The 16,383-nt window shown below is 35.8% G+C and overlaps 3 protein-coding genes across 3 annotated transcripts; all 3 read left to right on the forward strand.

Annotated features, from left to right (window-relative positions):
* Positions 1 to 2,441: 2,441 nt before the first annotated feature.
* Positions 2,442 to 3,972, forward strand: LOC110097938 (probable xyloglucan endotransglucosylase/hydrolase protein 32). Its single transcript, XM_028701461.1, has 3 exons — positions 2,442 to 3,073; positions 3,159 to 3,259; positions 3,349 to 3,972. Exons 1-3 carry the CDS (start codon positions 2,869 to 2,871, stop codon positions 3,568 to 3,570), a joined length of 528 nt encoding a protein of 175 aa, XP_028557294.1. The 5' UTR covers positions 2,442 to 2,868; the 3' UTR covers positions 3,571 to 3,972.
* An 892-nt stretch (positions 3,973 to 4,864) lies between these two features.
* On the forward strand, positions 4,865 to 5,416 carry LOC114581399 (probable xyloglucan endotransglucosylase/hydrolase protein 32). The gene has a single exon (XM_028701460.1). The coding sequence runs from the start codon at positions 4,946 to 4,948 to the stop codon at positions 5,318 to 5,320; it is 375 nt and encodes a 124-aa protein (XP_028557293.1). The 5' UTR covers positions 4,865 to 4,945; the 3' UTR covers positions 5,321 to 5,416.
* Positions 5,417 to 6,798: 1,382 nt separating this feature from the next.
* LOC110097900 (dnaJ homolog subfamily C member 28) lies at positions 6,799 to 16,379 on the forward strand. Its single transcript, XM_020824536.2, has 3 exons — positions 6,799 to 7,175; positions 15,760 to 16,090; positions 16,172 to 16,379. The coding sequence occupies exons 1-3, from the start codon at positions 6,907 to 6,909 to the stop codon at positions 16,271 to 16,273; spliced, it is 702 nt and encodes a 233-aa protein (XP_020680195.1). The 5' UTR covers positions 6,799 to 6,906; the 3' UTR covers positions 16,274 to 16,379.
* Positions 16,380 to 16,383: the final 4 nt, after the last annotated feature.

Genomic DNA, 16,383 nt, shown 5'->3' on the forward strand with positions numbered 1-16,383 from the left:
TTACTCTCTCTCTCTCTCTCTCTCTCTCTCTCTCTCTCCCCCTCCCTCTCTCATTTTTGAGTAATTTTGGCATTTTATTGCAAGCATGATATTAATATAAGCATTATAAATAAATATGGGCAAATAATTGGGTAATAGCTAGTTGTTATTACTTTTGTAATAATATGTGTGAAAACAAATAAGGAGTTCTAGCTTTCGTAGTGTTTTTTTAGTAATTAGTAAACCAGTAAACGTTTTCTCAATAACATAGTCGTTACTCTTTACCCGTCAGCACAATAATTATCTCCTCATAATTCTCAATTAGTAAATCGCGTGATTCAGTAGAGGATAGCACCAATCACAATATTTAAAAGAAAGCCCGTTATCTCACAATCATGTACAAATCAATTAATCTCATCCAACATCAGCAGATAACTAGCATTTACTTATTTTTACACATATTATTACAACTACCTAAACTTAAACTTTGATCACCTCTCGCAGCCAGTTGCATATCACAATTTAGATCAAATATAAGTTAGCAACTATAATTTACTTTTCATCTCACACACTGAGCAAGGCATTCTTTCCACACCGACATACAACCTAAACTTATTCACATACAAAATCTCTAATAATTGCTCTATTTCTTTTCATACATCTAGCTACCAAATTAAGGAACCCAACTTATAAATTTAGCCTAAAATTTTATCTAATCTCTTAAGTATGCAAAAACTCTCAAAATAAATAAAAAATATAAGTATCAATAATTTTGGACCCCTTTCTTTAAAAAAATATGATAAATTCAACTCATCAAATCTTATAATCATAAATTTTTGTCATTTATGTAGATAATGTCAAAAAATCATGTCTCTATGTCTCCCATCAAATCATAATTTTTTTTTTCTTTTTTCAGAAATTAATCTAATTGTCTGAGCCCAGCCGTTAAAAAACACTAGAAATGGATGGACAAAATTTTGGAATAGTAACTAGCCGTTGCAGATGACCGTTGCAATGAAATCAAATTTAAATCGTTTGATGGGAGAGTTGCAACAATACCGTTATTAGCTATAAAACATTTTGGGAATATGAATTAACTATAGAATTCAAGGACATGATCTGTCTCGTTTGCTTCTTGAGTTTATAGAAAGTAATTTTGAGAAAACAAATAAATATGGATCTCATCATGCAAGAAGGTAGTTTACATCATAGCCAACTAGCCAAGGTAGAAATTATTTCTAATAGAGGCACAGATTAAAATTTTTAAATATTTTCTTAATATTTTTTATAGACCAACGGTTAAAAAAAAAAATCTTTTTGATCTTATTATTTGAAAAATATATAATATACAACAACAACAACAACAAAATGTGTCATATTAAAAGTCGAATTCTCGTTTAAATCTAATAAGGAAAGATTATTTCTAATATTCTCTAACGAAGTATTTTAAGGTCTACCTCTATCTTTCTTAACATAAGTCAAAATCTAATATCTCTACTTTCCTAACCATGTCATCGGAAGGCCGCCGTTTTATGTGACCAAATCATCTAAGGCGACTCTCTCTAATATTATCTTCAAATGTGCTCATACATGGGTAAAATAAAATATGCTTTGATTATTGTTAAGACATATTTCCATTGCCTGTTGCTGAACATTGGATCATGAGATGGAAAATACAACTGTGGTTTCATTCACAATTTTTAACTTCTGTCAAAAGACAATTTTTATAATAGTTATATAGCAGGGAAAGTTTTTCAACTCATAATGTATTAATTTTAAAATAAAATAAGAAAATTTTAATTTACTATAATAAAATTTGAATTATAATATGTAAATATAATCTATTTTTATATTATTGAAAGAATAAAGTTATTAATTATGTTTCAATTTTAATAACTGTTTAACAATAACAAAATTCAAAATTCAAAATTCAAAATTAATTAAACTTGTAATTTTTTTTTGGGGTGGGCATTAGGTAGTTTGTTATACATAATAAAAGAAGAGAGAGAGAGAAATTAAAAAGAAAAGAAATATATGTATTACCTAAATTTTAGCATAACAAATAATTTTTTTTATTAAATTTAAAAAAATATCTAAGAACCACAAATTTTTTTAATAAAAATGATAGGTGTCAATAGCTTAGTTCATAAATATTTTAAAAGGTATTATCAACATCGCTCCTTTATTTGAGTACTCCACATTTCAACAAAAAATATCAGAAATGGAGAAAATCCAAATCCACAAGCTACCAACTAATGATTGGGGCAAAAATTAAAGTTAAATTGAATAGAAAGGAAACACACCACCAAGATCCATACCTACTTGACAGATATCATAACTGATAGAAATAAATCCTTCTCAAAATCTACCCTTTTTATCCCGACAGATTCATATAAACTTTCATTAGAGAAATCTTACAGGAATTCTCTGCAAAAGCGACAGTTGTACTTCTAAAGAAAAGTGATATAAGAACAAGCATTTATCTTTGGTTAAGATTTGTTACTGTAACTATACAAAGCTTGATGTAAAAAATATAGATTATTTTGAATTCACAATCAAAAGCACATTTACATCTTTGATAGCAAATACAGTACATTTACATAGTTTAATGAACCCATCGTCGTAAAGTTTCTACAAAAAATCCCTCGAAGGAAGGAAGGCAACATCAATGGCCAATCTCAGATAAAAAAGCAATCAACTTCAGCGCTTACCACTACAAAAGATGCCTTCTTCCTGCTTTGTCTGCTTCCCAACAGCTGTGTTGCCCAGCAATCAATCCCCTCTATTTGGTGGGACCTTCAGCACACCAACGCATACCCCTTTCTCTACTCCATTTCTCTGCATTTAAGCACACCCGTGACCATTCTTGCATCATCAATTCCACTTGTCATGACTCTCTTCCTCCTGTTCTGCATCTCTTTTCTTCTTGCCCTGCCTTGTTGCAGCAATGCTCAGCCCTCTCCAGGATACTACCCAAGCTGGAGGTTAAGACCAGTGGGGTTCTATCATGGCTTCACTAATCTCTGGGGGCCTCAGCACCAATGGGTCTCCAGTGACCAATCTTCACTAACCATCTGGCTTGATAGGAACTCAGGTGCTACACACTTCACACTGCCATTGCAAACCATTTACTTCATCATTGATTCTGCATTAGTTTTCATTCTGCAAACAATCATCAGGAAGCGGGTTCAAGTCGATTCGAGCATTTCGAAATGGGTACTTTGCTGCTTCAATCCAGCTTCAGAGGGGTTACACGGCAGGAGTTATCACAGCATTCTATGTGAGTGAGATGCGAAAACCTTTCACAATTTACAAGCTTTGAAATGATTTATATTGACTCTAGAGTGAATGGATCTTTCTTTTGCTTAGCTTTCTAACAATGAAGCACATCCTGGGTTCCATGATGAGGTGGATATGGAGTTCCTGGGGACTAAACCAGGGGAGCCATATACGCTGCAGACGAATGTGTATGTGCGAGGGAGCGGCGATGGGAGGATCATAGGAAGGGAGATGAAGTTTCATCTATGGTTTGATCCGACGGCTGCCTTCCATAACTATGCCATTCTATGGAACCAGAGAGAGATCATGTAAGTATTACCTTAATTCAATGATGTATTGATTTAGAATAAACTATGTACTTGTCCTTTAATGAGAGTATGTTCTGGATTAATTAGATGGGGCAGACAAAATAAACAGGATGGTAGGTTAGAAGCAACCACCTCTCTTTGATGAAAACTAATGATTCAATAACATTTAAACTCCACCCCACCCCCAAACAAAAAAGAAAATCAACATAAAAACTTTACACTCTCCTAGATATAATTGGTCCACCTATAAATAAAAAGTTCAAATAAGTTTTTATGTACATTTTTTGTTTTTTGAGATGATAGCAACACACTTTAGGAAATGGCAAAGAAAATGGGCACATATTACAGTCAGCAACAGTAAAAAGGCCAGTCCACAGTTAGCAGGTTGAATGAAGGGCTTCAACTCCTCAGCCTGCACCCTCATTTCAGACAAACATATCTTTTGTTATATCTCTGCTTAATATATTTCTAGGCTCATAATCCTTGAAAAAAAAAAGTAAAAGTGAAGAGTGAAAACAAAGATTTAGGCTTCGTTTGTGACTTTTCCAAACGGTTTTCTTACTGCTTCTTAAAACGGCTTCTTAGTATAAAATATTTAATTTTTTACTAAAAAACCACTTTAAAAAGTAGAAAAAAAGCCGTCCCAAACAAAGTCTTAGAGTGATCCTGCTGTTTGGTTGCTCTACTAAGCATTTTTTCCTGCAAAGCTCGTTTTCCTCCCAAATTCTGTTGCTCTTCATTACTTACAGCAAGAGGTACACGAGGCAGATATGTGCAATAAATTGTGTCAGGTTTTCCCATCAAGTAGTCCTGGATGTAAAGCTTGGGCTTTTCACCCTTTCTTTAAGGAAAGCTTAAAAGCTAAGATCTCTGGTTTGGGTCAATCAGGTGAAATAACATGTCTGAATTGCTTCGAGTTAGATTTTCTTGAAAAAAAATTTTTGATAGGGATTTTAAGAGAATTTAATAAAAAACTCACATAAATACATATGTAATATATATTGGAAGTCTAATCAAACGCTGAATTTATGAAAATTCAGGCTTAAAAAACTTGGAAAAATAATGAATTTATCTTTAAATCATGCAACCTAACAACCCCTTTTGTTTTAGATCAGTCTCGAAGTGCACTAACAAGCATAATATTTTGTTTGAAACCCAAAAAAAAGTTTTCTTTTGCTAGCTTTCTGCATTGGATCGGGATATCCTGATTTAAATTTTTTATCAGAATAATTTTATATCCATTTGATTTACTTTACCAAAAGCATAATATAGAACTAATCAATCAACTATGTCATTACCTCATCTCAACCACAAGTACGAAATGTATATTTCTCTAAGAGGCATTTTAACAAACACGTTGCGTCCATACTCGGTATCCAATGCGCAGATTCTTTGTGGACGACGTGCCGATCCGACGATACGCGGAGTGGAGCGCGTGGACGTTCCCGCGGAGGCCAATGTGGGTGTACGGTTCGATCTGGGACGCTTCTTCATGGGCAACGGACGACGGCAAGTACAGGGCCGACTACCGCTTCCAGCCCTTTGTTGCCCGCTTCACCCACTTCATCGCTCGCGGCTGCACCGCCGCCTCGCCACCGTCTTGCCGGCCGCCGCCCTCTTCTCCGGCGGGATTCGGGCTCAGCCGGCTTCAGCGCGCGGCCATGGAGTGGGCTCAGCGCCGCTCACTTGTCTATGACTATTGCCGTGACCCCAAGCGTGATCATTCTCTCACGCCGGAATGCCGTCGCTTTTGATGATGAAGATAATGATTGATATATTTGATATTGGTAAAAATGCGAGATTGGAGATAGCTATCTTCTCTCTCTTTCTCTCTCTCTCTCTCTATTTTATTTAATTTTATTTTATTTTTTATCTCTCTATCTTTCTCTCTTTTTTTTTTTTTACTTCTAATGTGAGTGAAGTTAGGATTAGGGTTTGCTTGTTGAGGTTGTTAAAATGTGGAACTATAATTTTGTGAATTAATTTTATTTTTAAGTGTTAAATTATCTTTAAATGAGTATATAATATTGAAAAAAATTGTGTTATGATTGGCTTTAAAATCTTAGGATCTTCTTTGAGATTTGTGTAATATATTTATGTGTTGTACTTATCTCGATCCATACATTTTAAATCTTGTTCTAATTAAGATTTGACAACCTTAATTAATTTTTTTCCCTCAAATTCATAATTTTTTTACATATTTCTTTCTATGTAGATAATATTTGATTGAAAAAAATAATGAGCTTCTCATAATGTGTTATATGTCATTATTATTATTATTATCATTAATTTTTGAAATAATGAGTAGCAAAATACAATTAGCATCCAAAATATATATTAATTCTTCAGAACATGCAGACATTAGACATTTGAACTATTTTAAAATATAAGACTTCGTTTGATACGGGTTCTTACTACTTCTTAAAGTAATTTTTAGTACAATTTTTTTACTAAAAGTTTATTTAAGAAACAATAAAAACATCATCTCAAATGAAATCTAAATTCTTGTTATAAAAAATTATTTTAGAAAGTAATAAGAAAGCTGTCCTAAATAAAGTCTTAGGCTTCGTTTGGGACGGCTTTCTTAGTACTTTTTAAAATAAATTTTTAGTATAAAAATTAATATTTTTGTACTAAAAAATTGTTTCCATAAATAATAAAAAAGCATCTCAAACAAAGTATTAGTAATATTTCAAATTACTTATAAAAAATTAATATTGTCAAGAAAACAAAGATCCCATAAAGGCCAAAAAGAAAGGTGTATACAGGGGTGTCAATATTTGACACGACCCAAAAACACAATTCGAACCCGACCCGAAAATTTTGGACTATGGTCAACCCGAACCCGAAACGGGTCGGGGTTGGGTTAACCCTTTGACCCGAAATTGACCCTATTTTGATCCGAAAACTCGATTTTGACCTAACAACCCGAGATTGACCCGATTTTGACCCATCTTTGACCCGAAAAAGAGGAGATAAACCAATTTTGACCCGAAAACTAGCAATTTTTTGTTGGAACGGGTCATTCGGGTCGTGTCGGGTTGACCTGGACCGAAGCGGGTCGGATTCATATCTGGAAAAATGACCCGTCAGTTCGAGTTGACCAGAATAATGCCGTGTCAGTTTCGGGTTCAACCCGAACCCGACCTGTGGCCCGAAATTGACACCCCTAATTATATTTATTGTGAGATTTTGACTATCAAGGATTGGATTGACACCCCTAGAGGAATGATCTCAGCCTTCCATCAACGCCCCTTCCATACTAGAAAGCGGCTCATGGAGTATCGGCCTCAATTTCCCAATCCGGACATCGCAGCGAAGGCCTCGGTGCTTCCTTGCCATGTCCTCCATGGCGGGTGGGCTCGTAGCTCATCATTCGCAGCGTCTGCCTTCTCTTCTTCCCATCGGAGTTCGTCTCCTTTCGATTTGGTCTTCCTTTTGGAACGAGGTCGATCCCTCGTCTAACGCGGCGACCACCGCGTCGGATTCGACGTCTTCCTCTACGCAGACTCAGCACAAGAAGCTCGCTTACCGCTTATCAGTGGTAGTCGATGCCATCAATGAAAGGAAACTTCCCCCGGAATTGCGCGGTCGAGGCAACGCCATCAGGTTTCCTTTCCCTTTTTCTGTATATCTTAAATTCGCCATTATTCTTTGGTGCGCTGCTTGTTCCTATTGTTTCTTAATTTTTTTTTTTAATTATTGAGATTTTGAATTGATTAAGATACGGGTATATTAGAAAGAAAGAAAAATAAAACATGTAAATTACATAAAGCGATCACATTGTCGTAATAAAGGGACAGTGATGCCTGGCGGGGAATTTCTAATTGGGAAATTGGGGAACAAGTTCTTCAATTTTGAAAATTGAATAGCTTTAGATCTCCTGTTGTCCGTCTGTATTGATTCGATTAATATTCCTGTATTGAGGTCAGCAAAAACTATCTAATTTGTGGGGTTGATCAGATCAACACGTCTGACGGCGTTCGTTTGGATGATCAGTAGTAAGCAAAAAACTCGTTATTTTGAATAGTTTCTTTTGAGAAGAGCAGCATAAAGATTATAGTTGGGAAAGAAATTTTAAAAATTTATGGCAACATTATCAGAATGACATAAGCTGCTTCAAATGAAGCTTAATTTCAGAGTCTGTCACACCACATTGCCAAATTCAAGATAGAAGTTTGGAAATTCGAGAAGCTGACCATTAAGCATATTCCTTGTAGGGAAATCAACTAGGTTATCTCTTGGATAAATATGATAAACTATATGGGCCTCATCTCTTGATGAACCCAACTCATGCAAGTGGAGCATGAAAGATACTTGTTAACCCCAATCTTTGACTTCCTAGAAATAAGCAAAGTACAAGTCATCACTACAAAGCAAGGAGAGATTGATAAAAGCAAGCAAATTTCTTTTCTTAAGTAGACCTCTTTCTCAGATTTTCCTCTAGAGTCTGCCAAAAGTGCCATCAATCGGATCATTGCAACAACGTTCTTGAAGAAGTCCATAAAGGTGAGTGCGAGAGTCACTCGGGTATTCATGTTGGCTAAAAGGATACTTTGGTGAGGCTATTATAGGCCAACCCTTCGTTGCTCACTAGAAGTGTAGACATTATTGAATTGTTAGCCAACTCAATAGATGAACAACATCATTAGCCTTAGTCTTGTTTTTTTAAATTTTGGGGAGGACTTTGCTAATTCACTCCTGAGGGCAACATAAAGATAAAGGTTTATGCTAGTCTGAGCAAACTATGTCGCCTTGTAGATTGAAACCATATTGATGGATAAAGTGGCTACCTTAGGAGCCATCAAATTTTTAGGGACTAATATTTTCACTTGCTTTGATTTTTTTTTTTTTTCATATCATAATGCATAATGTCTCATCATTCTCTAAATCAAGACTAATCCAATTCTTTGAAGAGAATACAATCAATCTGAAGTTTGCTTCAGTCAACCATTCACAGTTGAATGGGCAAGGTGAAGTTGCAAACAAAGCTATACATACTTTACTAAAGAAAACGCTCGACAGATGATAAGTCTTATAGTTCGTTGAATTACTAGCAATCCTTTGGTCCTACTGAATAACTACATTTATAATATGCAATATACCTTTTTCGCTAGTTTATACTGTTTAGTCACTTATTCTAGATGAAATTTACCATCCTATGTCCATAGTAAATGATGCAACACTAATATAAATGGAAGAATTAGACCAATGTAGATCTCATAATAATTTAAATAAAATATATTTTAAAAATAAGAAATTATATATAAAAATTTTCTTATAATAAAATATTTAGGATATGGGTGTTTGATTATCTTTAAATTTTATTTTAATTCAACATGTCTTTGTCATTTGTGACACGTGTTGGAATTGTGTCGGACACGTGTCCGTGTTCGACGTGTGTTGGATATTGTATATCTCATTAGGGGAGTAGTGTCGGTGCATCATAGATTGATCCCTTAGAACAACTTTTGGCTGCCCACACTCAAGCAGATAAACCCAATCGATCATCCCAGGGAATAATATGAACACATTCTGAGGAGCACTTCAAGTAAATCGATGAAGGAAGTTTGGATGAAGTATTTATATATGAAAATCTGCACAAAGCTGTGTAATAGTGACTGATACACACTGCCAATGCTATAAGATGGACTATATGAGAGACTACTTTCATGCCACCGAGTTGTTGGATGCTGTCATAACTAAGTGGCCTCGTTTGACTAGCGAGTATTAGTAAATTGAGTACTAGTCATCAAATATTGGTGATCTGGTACTAGTTAGTGATTTTCCTTAGATGTGTCAGCCTCTTTGACTTTGATGTTGCTTCTTAAGTGATTTGTAGCGGATAACTCCCCTTGAACCAATTGGCTTTGTTGAACTTGACAATTAGTCCCAAATAAATAGTGGCTTAGGTCATATTGCAAAGATAGACTTGGTCAATCATGCTTGTGTTGATGTGAGTATAAAAAATGACCCTTGCCATTGTTCAAATGATGGAGGGGGGGATAGCATGAAAGCTAAACAAGGTAAGGATTGGTAGAGGACACGTGTCGCTCTCACAACACAATCAATGAAACTTCCGTTGCACTAAAAAATTACATGTGTCCTACATGCAGAAATGAATTCCACGTGTAGCTCTTAAATCTTCAGTTCATATTGTGCTGAAGATTAACGGTTCAATTCATAGACCCTTGTTCATGCTTGAGAGGATGTTCTTCTGTGACTGTCAATTATGCTTCAAGTGAAATGCAACTTCAAGCTCCCAATGGGGTATTCTACAAGTGTTTTTTTTTTGTTGCGTAGGAGACCATCTTAGGAGAATTATAAAATCATATATTTCTTAGGGGTGACTTATGATAAAGATTAATCCCAACTTTGGATGCATAGGTAGCAACGAGGTTGTGCAATTCCAAACAAAATAAATCCATATCTCTAATTTTTTAGTCTCCTTTTTCATTTCACCTCTTCTTGAATGCGTGATAGTGTACCCCCAAAATCATGGCAGTTAATTGCATTAAAGTTAAATTTGGACCTTAACATTTGTAAAGTTTACATGGGAATTGTTGTCTGATAGTTCACTTTTTATTTGCCCATGTTTGCAAATTTTTATTCGCTCTTAGAGTATGCAAGGTTATGAAGTGGATGTTGGAGGTCCCTTCATAACAAGCTTGCACATTTATTTCATCTTCCTTGTAAGTTGATGTTCAAGGCATGGTTTTAAGGAGAGAAAAAATTGAGACTGAATAAGAATCACTTTATTATAATCTAATGGGAATGACTCCAAATAAATACTTAAAGAGGATGAGACTTATGAAGAGTAATTGGAATGTTACGGTAGGATCAAACCTAGAAGGAAAGAGGAAAGACCATCAGAACTTCTATCTAGAGCATTAGGAAGAATTTAAGCGAATAGACCAAAACTAACAAGATTGGACTGAGTTTACATTAGCCAAAACAATCAAAGAATCATTCTCATCCACCAAGACAAGCTTAGTGGATAGAGGAGGAATAATATTAGAAGTGGCAGTATCAACTTCGTTGCATGTGTTAAAAGCTGAACTATTCGCAGCGTGAGGATTGAGTTCAGTTTAGGGTGGAGGAAGCCGGGAGTCTGTGGCAAGTCTGACAAGATTATAAGAATTAGTTTCGTGGAATGAATTTGAATTTTCAAGGCTGGATTGATCTAGGTTATTCTCCTTATAAAATCTTTGAGGAAAAAAGAGCCAGATTCAGACAAAGTACAGGTGTTAGAACTTTTTGAGATGAATATGGTAATAGATAATCCTTTGGAAGGATAATGGGACTTTTTGACATTCTTAGCTATGTGTGGGCTCCGAAATTTGCACCCCGGCCTCTCTGCATCCCCTTTTTTCTTTTTCGGTTGTTGAGGAGAGTTTTAACGAATATGTTCTGAGGAAAATTTTTAGAAGGTAGATTGAGTTCTGAATAAGAAACTATCCAGAGATTTCGTTCTCATTTTGTGAGGACTTTATGATTTGAGTTCAAATTTTCTATAAGTGCAACCCCTATAGTTAATTATCCCTCACGATAGCGAGAGAGAACTTTTGATTAAGGCTAGTCGTCAAATATATATGAAGTATCTGGCATATAGTAGTAACATAATTTGATATTTAAAATTAAAAATTTCACAACTTTGTACTTAAAGAGGATGTTGGGGGAAATGATGATAAGCCCGATCAAGATGTTATGGTTCTGCCGTCCCATGCCATCATGGTCCATAGTCTACTTAGTTAGAAGAGGTAGTCGACCTAATATGACAGAAGGATCCTTGTCGGTAGTCATGATTTGCTTCGTCCAAGGGTTCCTGGTATATTTAGGGTGAATATTTGTCTAAGGGGACAAATTTGAATCCACCTTAGCTAACAGAGGGTTTTGTGCTCTATTGATTATATTATATTAATTCATATCTCAAGGATTTGACGTCGTTGGGGAGCATGCGGGCTCTGACCATGACTATAATTTAGTGGTGCGCGGCATAACCACCTAGTTCAGAGGGTCCCAGTCATAATCGTTTACCTATGGTGCCATTTAGCGACGAAACAATCGGTGTGGTGCCATTTGGCGGCGAAACCATCGGTTAGAGGTCACGTCCTACATCCTTATTGGCAGGAGACGGTTTGAGAATTATTCCTAAATCCTAATGATATTCTCGGCCAGACATTAGCTCTTTCTGAGTTGAAGTAATTTTCAAATTGTCCACCTCAACAAATTATTGCAGAGGATGGATGGATTTTGCTTTAATTGTTTGATGATTTATTTTAATTTTAAATATTTTAAATTTTTGGCATATTTGAAATTTTGAATTTTTATAGGCATTCGGGAGTTTGGGGGGTATTTTTTATGTTTGTCTTCCCCTCCGGTTGAATTTTTTTGTCCACACGGTTTTCATGAGCAATTTTATTTTATTAGTTGAACCTCTGTTGTCTCTGTCAACTTGTCAATAGAGGATTGAGTTCGTTGTCGTTTTTGTGTCTCAATTAGTGATTTTTTTTTTTACTGTAGACATTGAATGCTTAATATAAATGTATAAAATAAATATCTACATTGACGTTGTGATCATATATTTATTTGATAGTTCGATCCGTATCGACTTCTATCTAGTCACATAGAAGGAATCGAGCTCGAACTTGAGTTTATTTCTTTGACTTGCGCATCATCCTCATACGTCATGTATGTGTCTGTAACACCCTTGCCGGGGCCCATGCGGGTATGCGTCACATAATGGTTATATGTATGTAATTATAGTGGACATATGCAACATTTTTGCATTTTGGTCACAGATTTAATGCAGCAGCGTACGATATGCATGTATAATATGTCGGCATGTAAATACATTATACTATTATAGCATAATTTATTTTGTGATACCGAATGACATGTTTGAATAGATTAATGCATGTTGCAAGGTATGTATGGGGGTTTTTAAAATATTTGACACTAATCAACTGTGCGAGCAACCATTATTTGAATGTGCGCAACGTTCTATTTAGAAGCTTGTTGACGCATTCTATTTGTTTGTATGAGTGTTGCAGATTCGGTGACATTATTTAGCACAGTGGGAATACAGGAGCTGGCGCTATTCTGGGTGTCGGGCTATGATGCACAGACACAGACACGACTACACGACATGGACACGAGACACGTCAATTATTGAAAATATAGGACATGGACACAGATTGGATATGATATTAAAGTTTTTATATTTTAAAAATAGGGTATAAAAATTGAATAAGTATAATATTAAAAAATAATTTATAAATAATAAGTCATTTAACTAGAATTTATGCTTAAACTGATTAATATTAGGATGCCGAGAATCAAACATTGATGTCATTTATCAATCTTTGAGAGAGGAGATGACAATGCTGTCGAGAGTCAGACATTGATGTTATGCAGTAAATAATGGGTGTCAATGTTAAGAGGGCGTTTATCATCGATGTTGAGAGGGCTTTGGTCGTTGATGTTGGGAAGGCATTGGATAAAGATGAGATGTCAAGTTGTGGGTGTAAAAATTGCTAGCATCGAACATCAATGTAAAGATAGCATCAATCTTTGATATGTAGATCGTTTTAAAATGTTGATGTTGTAACGACGTTAGAAGTTAATGTTGAGGTGACATCGGATATGATTGTGAAATCAAAGTTGTAACCCTTCAAAGAGAAATGAAAATGATAATACTCGATGAATGGGGTATTAGGCGGGCAATTAATTTTTTGTTGTAGATAGAAAATAAAAAAAATTAGTTTTTTATATTTTAAATAAGTAAAAATTTTAAATGCAAGAAATTATATTTAAAAAAATTCATAAAATATTTAAGATAAGTGTGTCGGACACACGTGTCCAATTTATATTTAATATTTTTTTATACGAACACGTTTTCGGCATGTCCGACATGCGTCGGATCCGTGTCGGACATTGCATGCCTCTTTGAGGAGTGTCGGTGCATCATAGGCGTCGGGTTACGCATGTTGGCGGGTTCGAGTGGAGCAGATTGGAGCTTATGAGCGGAACAGTGGTTTCGACAGATCTGGGCTGTTCGACGGGTTGAAGGAAGGAAATCGACCTTGGCTTGCGAACGGGTCAAAGGATCAATCGAAAGGGTAGAGGGATTGGTGGGTTGTGCGGCTTGTTGGATTGGAGGTTGTGTGAAGATAACTGATTGAAGTCTAGGTGTTGGCCGACCGTGTGGAGCTGAAAAGGAGGATCTGGGTCGTTTGTCGCAGGCTGTGTGGTCGAGTTCGACTTAGGTTCAACTGGCCTTCTAAAATCGAACGGAGAAGTGTGGGATTGAAGGAGGAAGCTTGAGGAATCAGGACAGTGAAGTGCCGCAGATACGGGATCATGAGTAGAAGATCGAGGAGAAGAACCACGAAGCATCATTTTTTTTCGTTTGAACGACGAGGCTCTCCTTTATTTGAGATGAGGGCAGCGGGATCCACTGGAGGTGATCGCATTGTCGCAATCCAAGGTATTCAGCGGGATATCCAGGATTTGTTGAGGACTTGATGTGGATACGAGGTAAGAGTTTAATCGAGTTGATTTAATATTTTTATTAACTAAATTATATATATCTAATAATAATAATATATATAATATATAGTTTATTATATTATTATTTATACTGGGAGGTGAGCAGAAACAGTCATCCCAAAAAATCGCCTCGATTTACACGTCTTATCTCAAAATTCATGCGATGTTGTTTTGAAACTCACGCCGATTTCATCGGACAAATTCCATTGGGCAAGATTTTGCTTACTTTGGGTATTGTCAACGTTCTAATCGCAACAACACATTCCGTTTCGTGATCAGATGTCATTTGGGCAACTTCGCACATCAATTTCGGGTGTTGGTTGTCAGTTTTGACCAATCTAGTCCGATTTGACTGCGAGAGGTTTCCTCTCAGGCGAATTCGACGCTTTGATCACAACGACGCAGTCTGTTTAGCGATCGGAGGTCGTTTGACCATTCAAGTGATTCGCCACGCCGATGTGCCCATCACTTAATTTGTCGATTTTGCCTCTTTTTGTGCATATTTTGATTTAGGGGTCGACCCTATGCCAAGAGCAATTTGAGTATGCTTTTGAAGAGGGGGAAAGGCAACATTAACTTCAATATTAGTATCTAGAGGTTCAGTACTTAAATTGTTGAGCCCTTAATATTTTGACCTAACCAGTTCATTCTTCTCGTTAGAAGGGTTTCTGAGCTCACTGTGTTGGATAAAGCAATTTTCAATAGCATGACCATGCATAGAGCAAAGATAGCAAGAGGTAGGCAGGTTCTCAATAGCAACTACTTTTTTAAGATTTAAACACTATTTAAAATTTTATTATCTTTTTTTAAGGGGGCTAATATCGATTTGAATCAGGACCCTAGCAACAAAAATTTAGCAAGTTTAACAGTTGTAGGGTCCTGCCATATTAGGATGTCCTGAAGAAATTTACTCACCAACGAAAGATCATGAGAAGATTATTAATTTCTGATTTTAAAAATGAGAAGTTAGGCACATCCTTTTGAATATACACTTCTTTAACATTAATTATTGAAGAAGGTTTGATACTCGTGAATGCTTTTAAGAAGATTTGGGGAAATCTTGAAGAGCGGAGAGACCAGGGCTATCCCGATCATACCATCACAACTTTAGCATTCAATTTTTGTATCCCCTAGAGAAATCATCATATTTGAATAAAAGCTTCCGAAGTAACAAAATAGGTGAAATGAAGGTGACATCATGAAGGAAGAAAAAGAGAGAAGAATCAAACAATAAATGGGTAATAAATTTAGGTTTTAGGTTTTGTTTGGGACGGCTTTCTTATTGCTTATTAAAGCAACTTTCTAGTTCAAAAGTTTTGATTTTTGTACTAAAAAGCTATTTTAAGAAGCATTAAGAAAGCCGTCCCAAACGACCTTAGTTAGATCGGCTTGTTGTTGATCCACAATGTTACTGCCATGTTAAAATATACGATCATCATATAGCAGTGTGAAATTTGTCTAAGCTTTCATCTGAATATGCAAGTGATTCTATTTAATGCTATATTTCATCCTTTCGTGGTGTTAAAAATCCAACACGAGAAGTATTTGATCAGCTTTCTGTTGACCTATTATGATCTTTTAACATTTTTATTCAATCTCTTAACTTTTTTAACGTCTCTTACCGTATGCTTTATATTTGCAGGTCAGAGACTGATATAGTTAATGTTGTGGAACAAAGAATATGGCACTCAATGGAGGAAGGGCACTTTGAAAACCTTCCAGGAAAGGGAAAACCTCTGAACCTGAATACCAATCCTCATGCAGATCCAGCAGAGGATACTCTTTATAGAATCCTTTCAAGAAATGGATGTGCTCCTGAGTGGGTTGAACTGAACAAGGAAATCAGGTCTAACATTGCAGAATGGAGAGTAGCGTTGAAGAAGGCCTGGACTGAAAATTCAGACCAAAAAGGTTATCAATGGCTACAAAATACAGAGATTCTTAAGGCACGGATGAAGGACATCAATAGTAAGGTGATCAATCACTCTGAAAGCAAAATAAGTTCGAAAGCTATAATTTGCTTAGTAACTTGTTCTAATTGTGCAAAGCTACAGGTTTTGCGGTACAATCTCATGGTACCTTTTGGCCGGCAAATGTTTGGACTCAAATGGGAGAAAGAGATGGGTAAGCTCAATGTGAAAGAAGGGCTTGTTTGACCTTCTGTTCTTTTATAATTACCATATTTTTTTGTGAATTAGGTACTCAGCATGCAATATATGTTGTTTTTTATTAAGTGTAGTGGATCATATATCTTTAGGATCCCATT

The sequence above is a fragment of the Dendrobium catenatum genome, unplaced genomic scaffold (genome assembly GCF_001605985.2).
Source record: "Dendrobium catenatum unplaced genomic scaffold, ASM160598v2 fragScaff_scaffold_1720, whole genome shotgun sequence".
Classification (NCBI taxonomy): domain Eukaryota; kingdom Viridiplantae; phylum Streptophyta; class Magnoliopsida; order Asparagales; family Orchidaceae; genus Dendrobium; species Dendrobium catenatum.

Coding starts and splice junctions, on each gene's coding strand:
- LOC110097938 (XM_028701461.1), top strand. CDS start 2,869: ATGACTCTCTTCCTCCTGTTCTGCATCTCTTTTCTTCTTGCCCTGCCT. Junction 3,074..3,158: donor CTGGCTTGATAGGAACTCAG/GTGCTACACACT, acceptor AACAATCATCAG/GAAGCGGGTTCAAGTCGATT. Junction 3,260..3,348: donor GAGTTATCACAGCATTCTAT/GTGAGTGAGATG, acceptor TCTTTTGCTTAG/CTTTCTAACAATGAAGCACA.
- LOC114581399 (XM_028701460.1), top strand. CDS start 4,946: ATGCGCAGATTCTTTGTGGACGACGTGCCGATCCGACGATACGCGGAG.
- LOC110097900 (XM_020824536.2), top strand. CDS start 6,907: ATGTCCTCCATGGCGGGTGGGCTCGTAGCTCATCATTCGCAGCGTCTG. Junction 7,176..15,759: donor GGTCGAGGCAACGCCATCAG/GTTTCCTTTCCC, acceptor TTATATTTGCAG/GTCAGAGACTGATATAGTTA. Junction 16,091..16,171: donor TGAAGGACATCAATAGTAAG/GTGATCAATCAC, acceptor GCAAAGCTACAG/GTTTTGCGGTACAATCTCAT.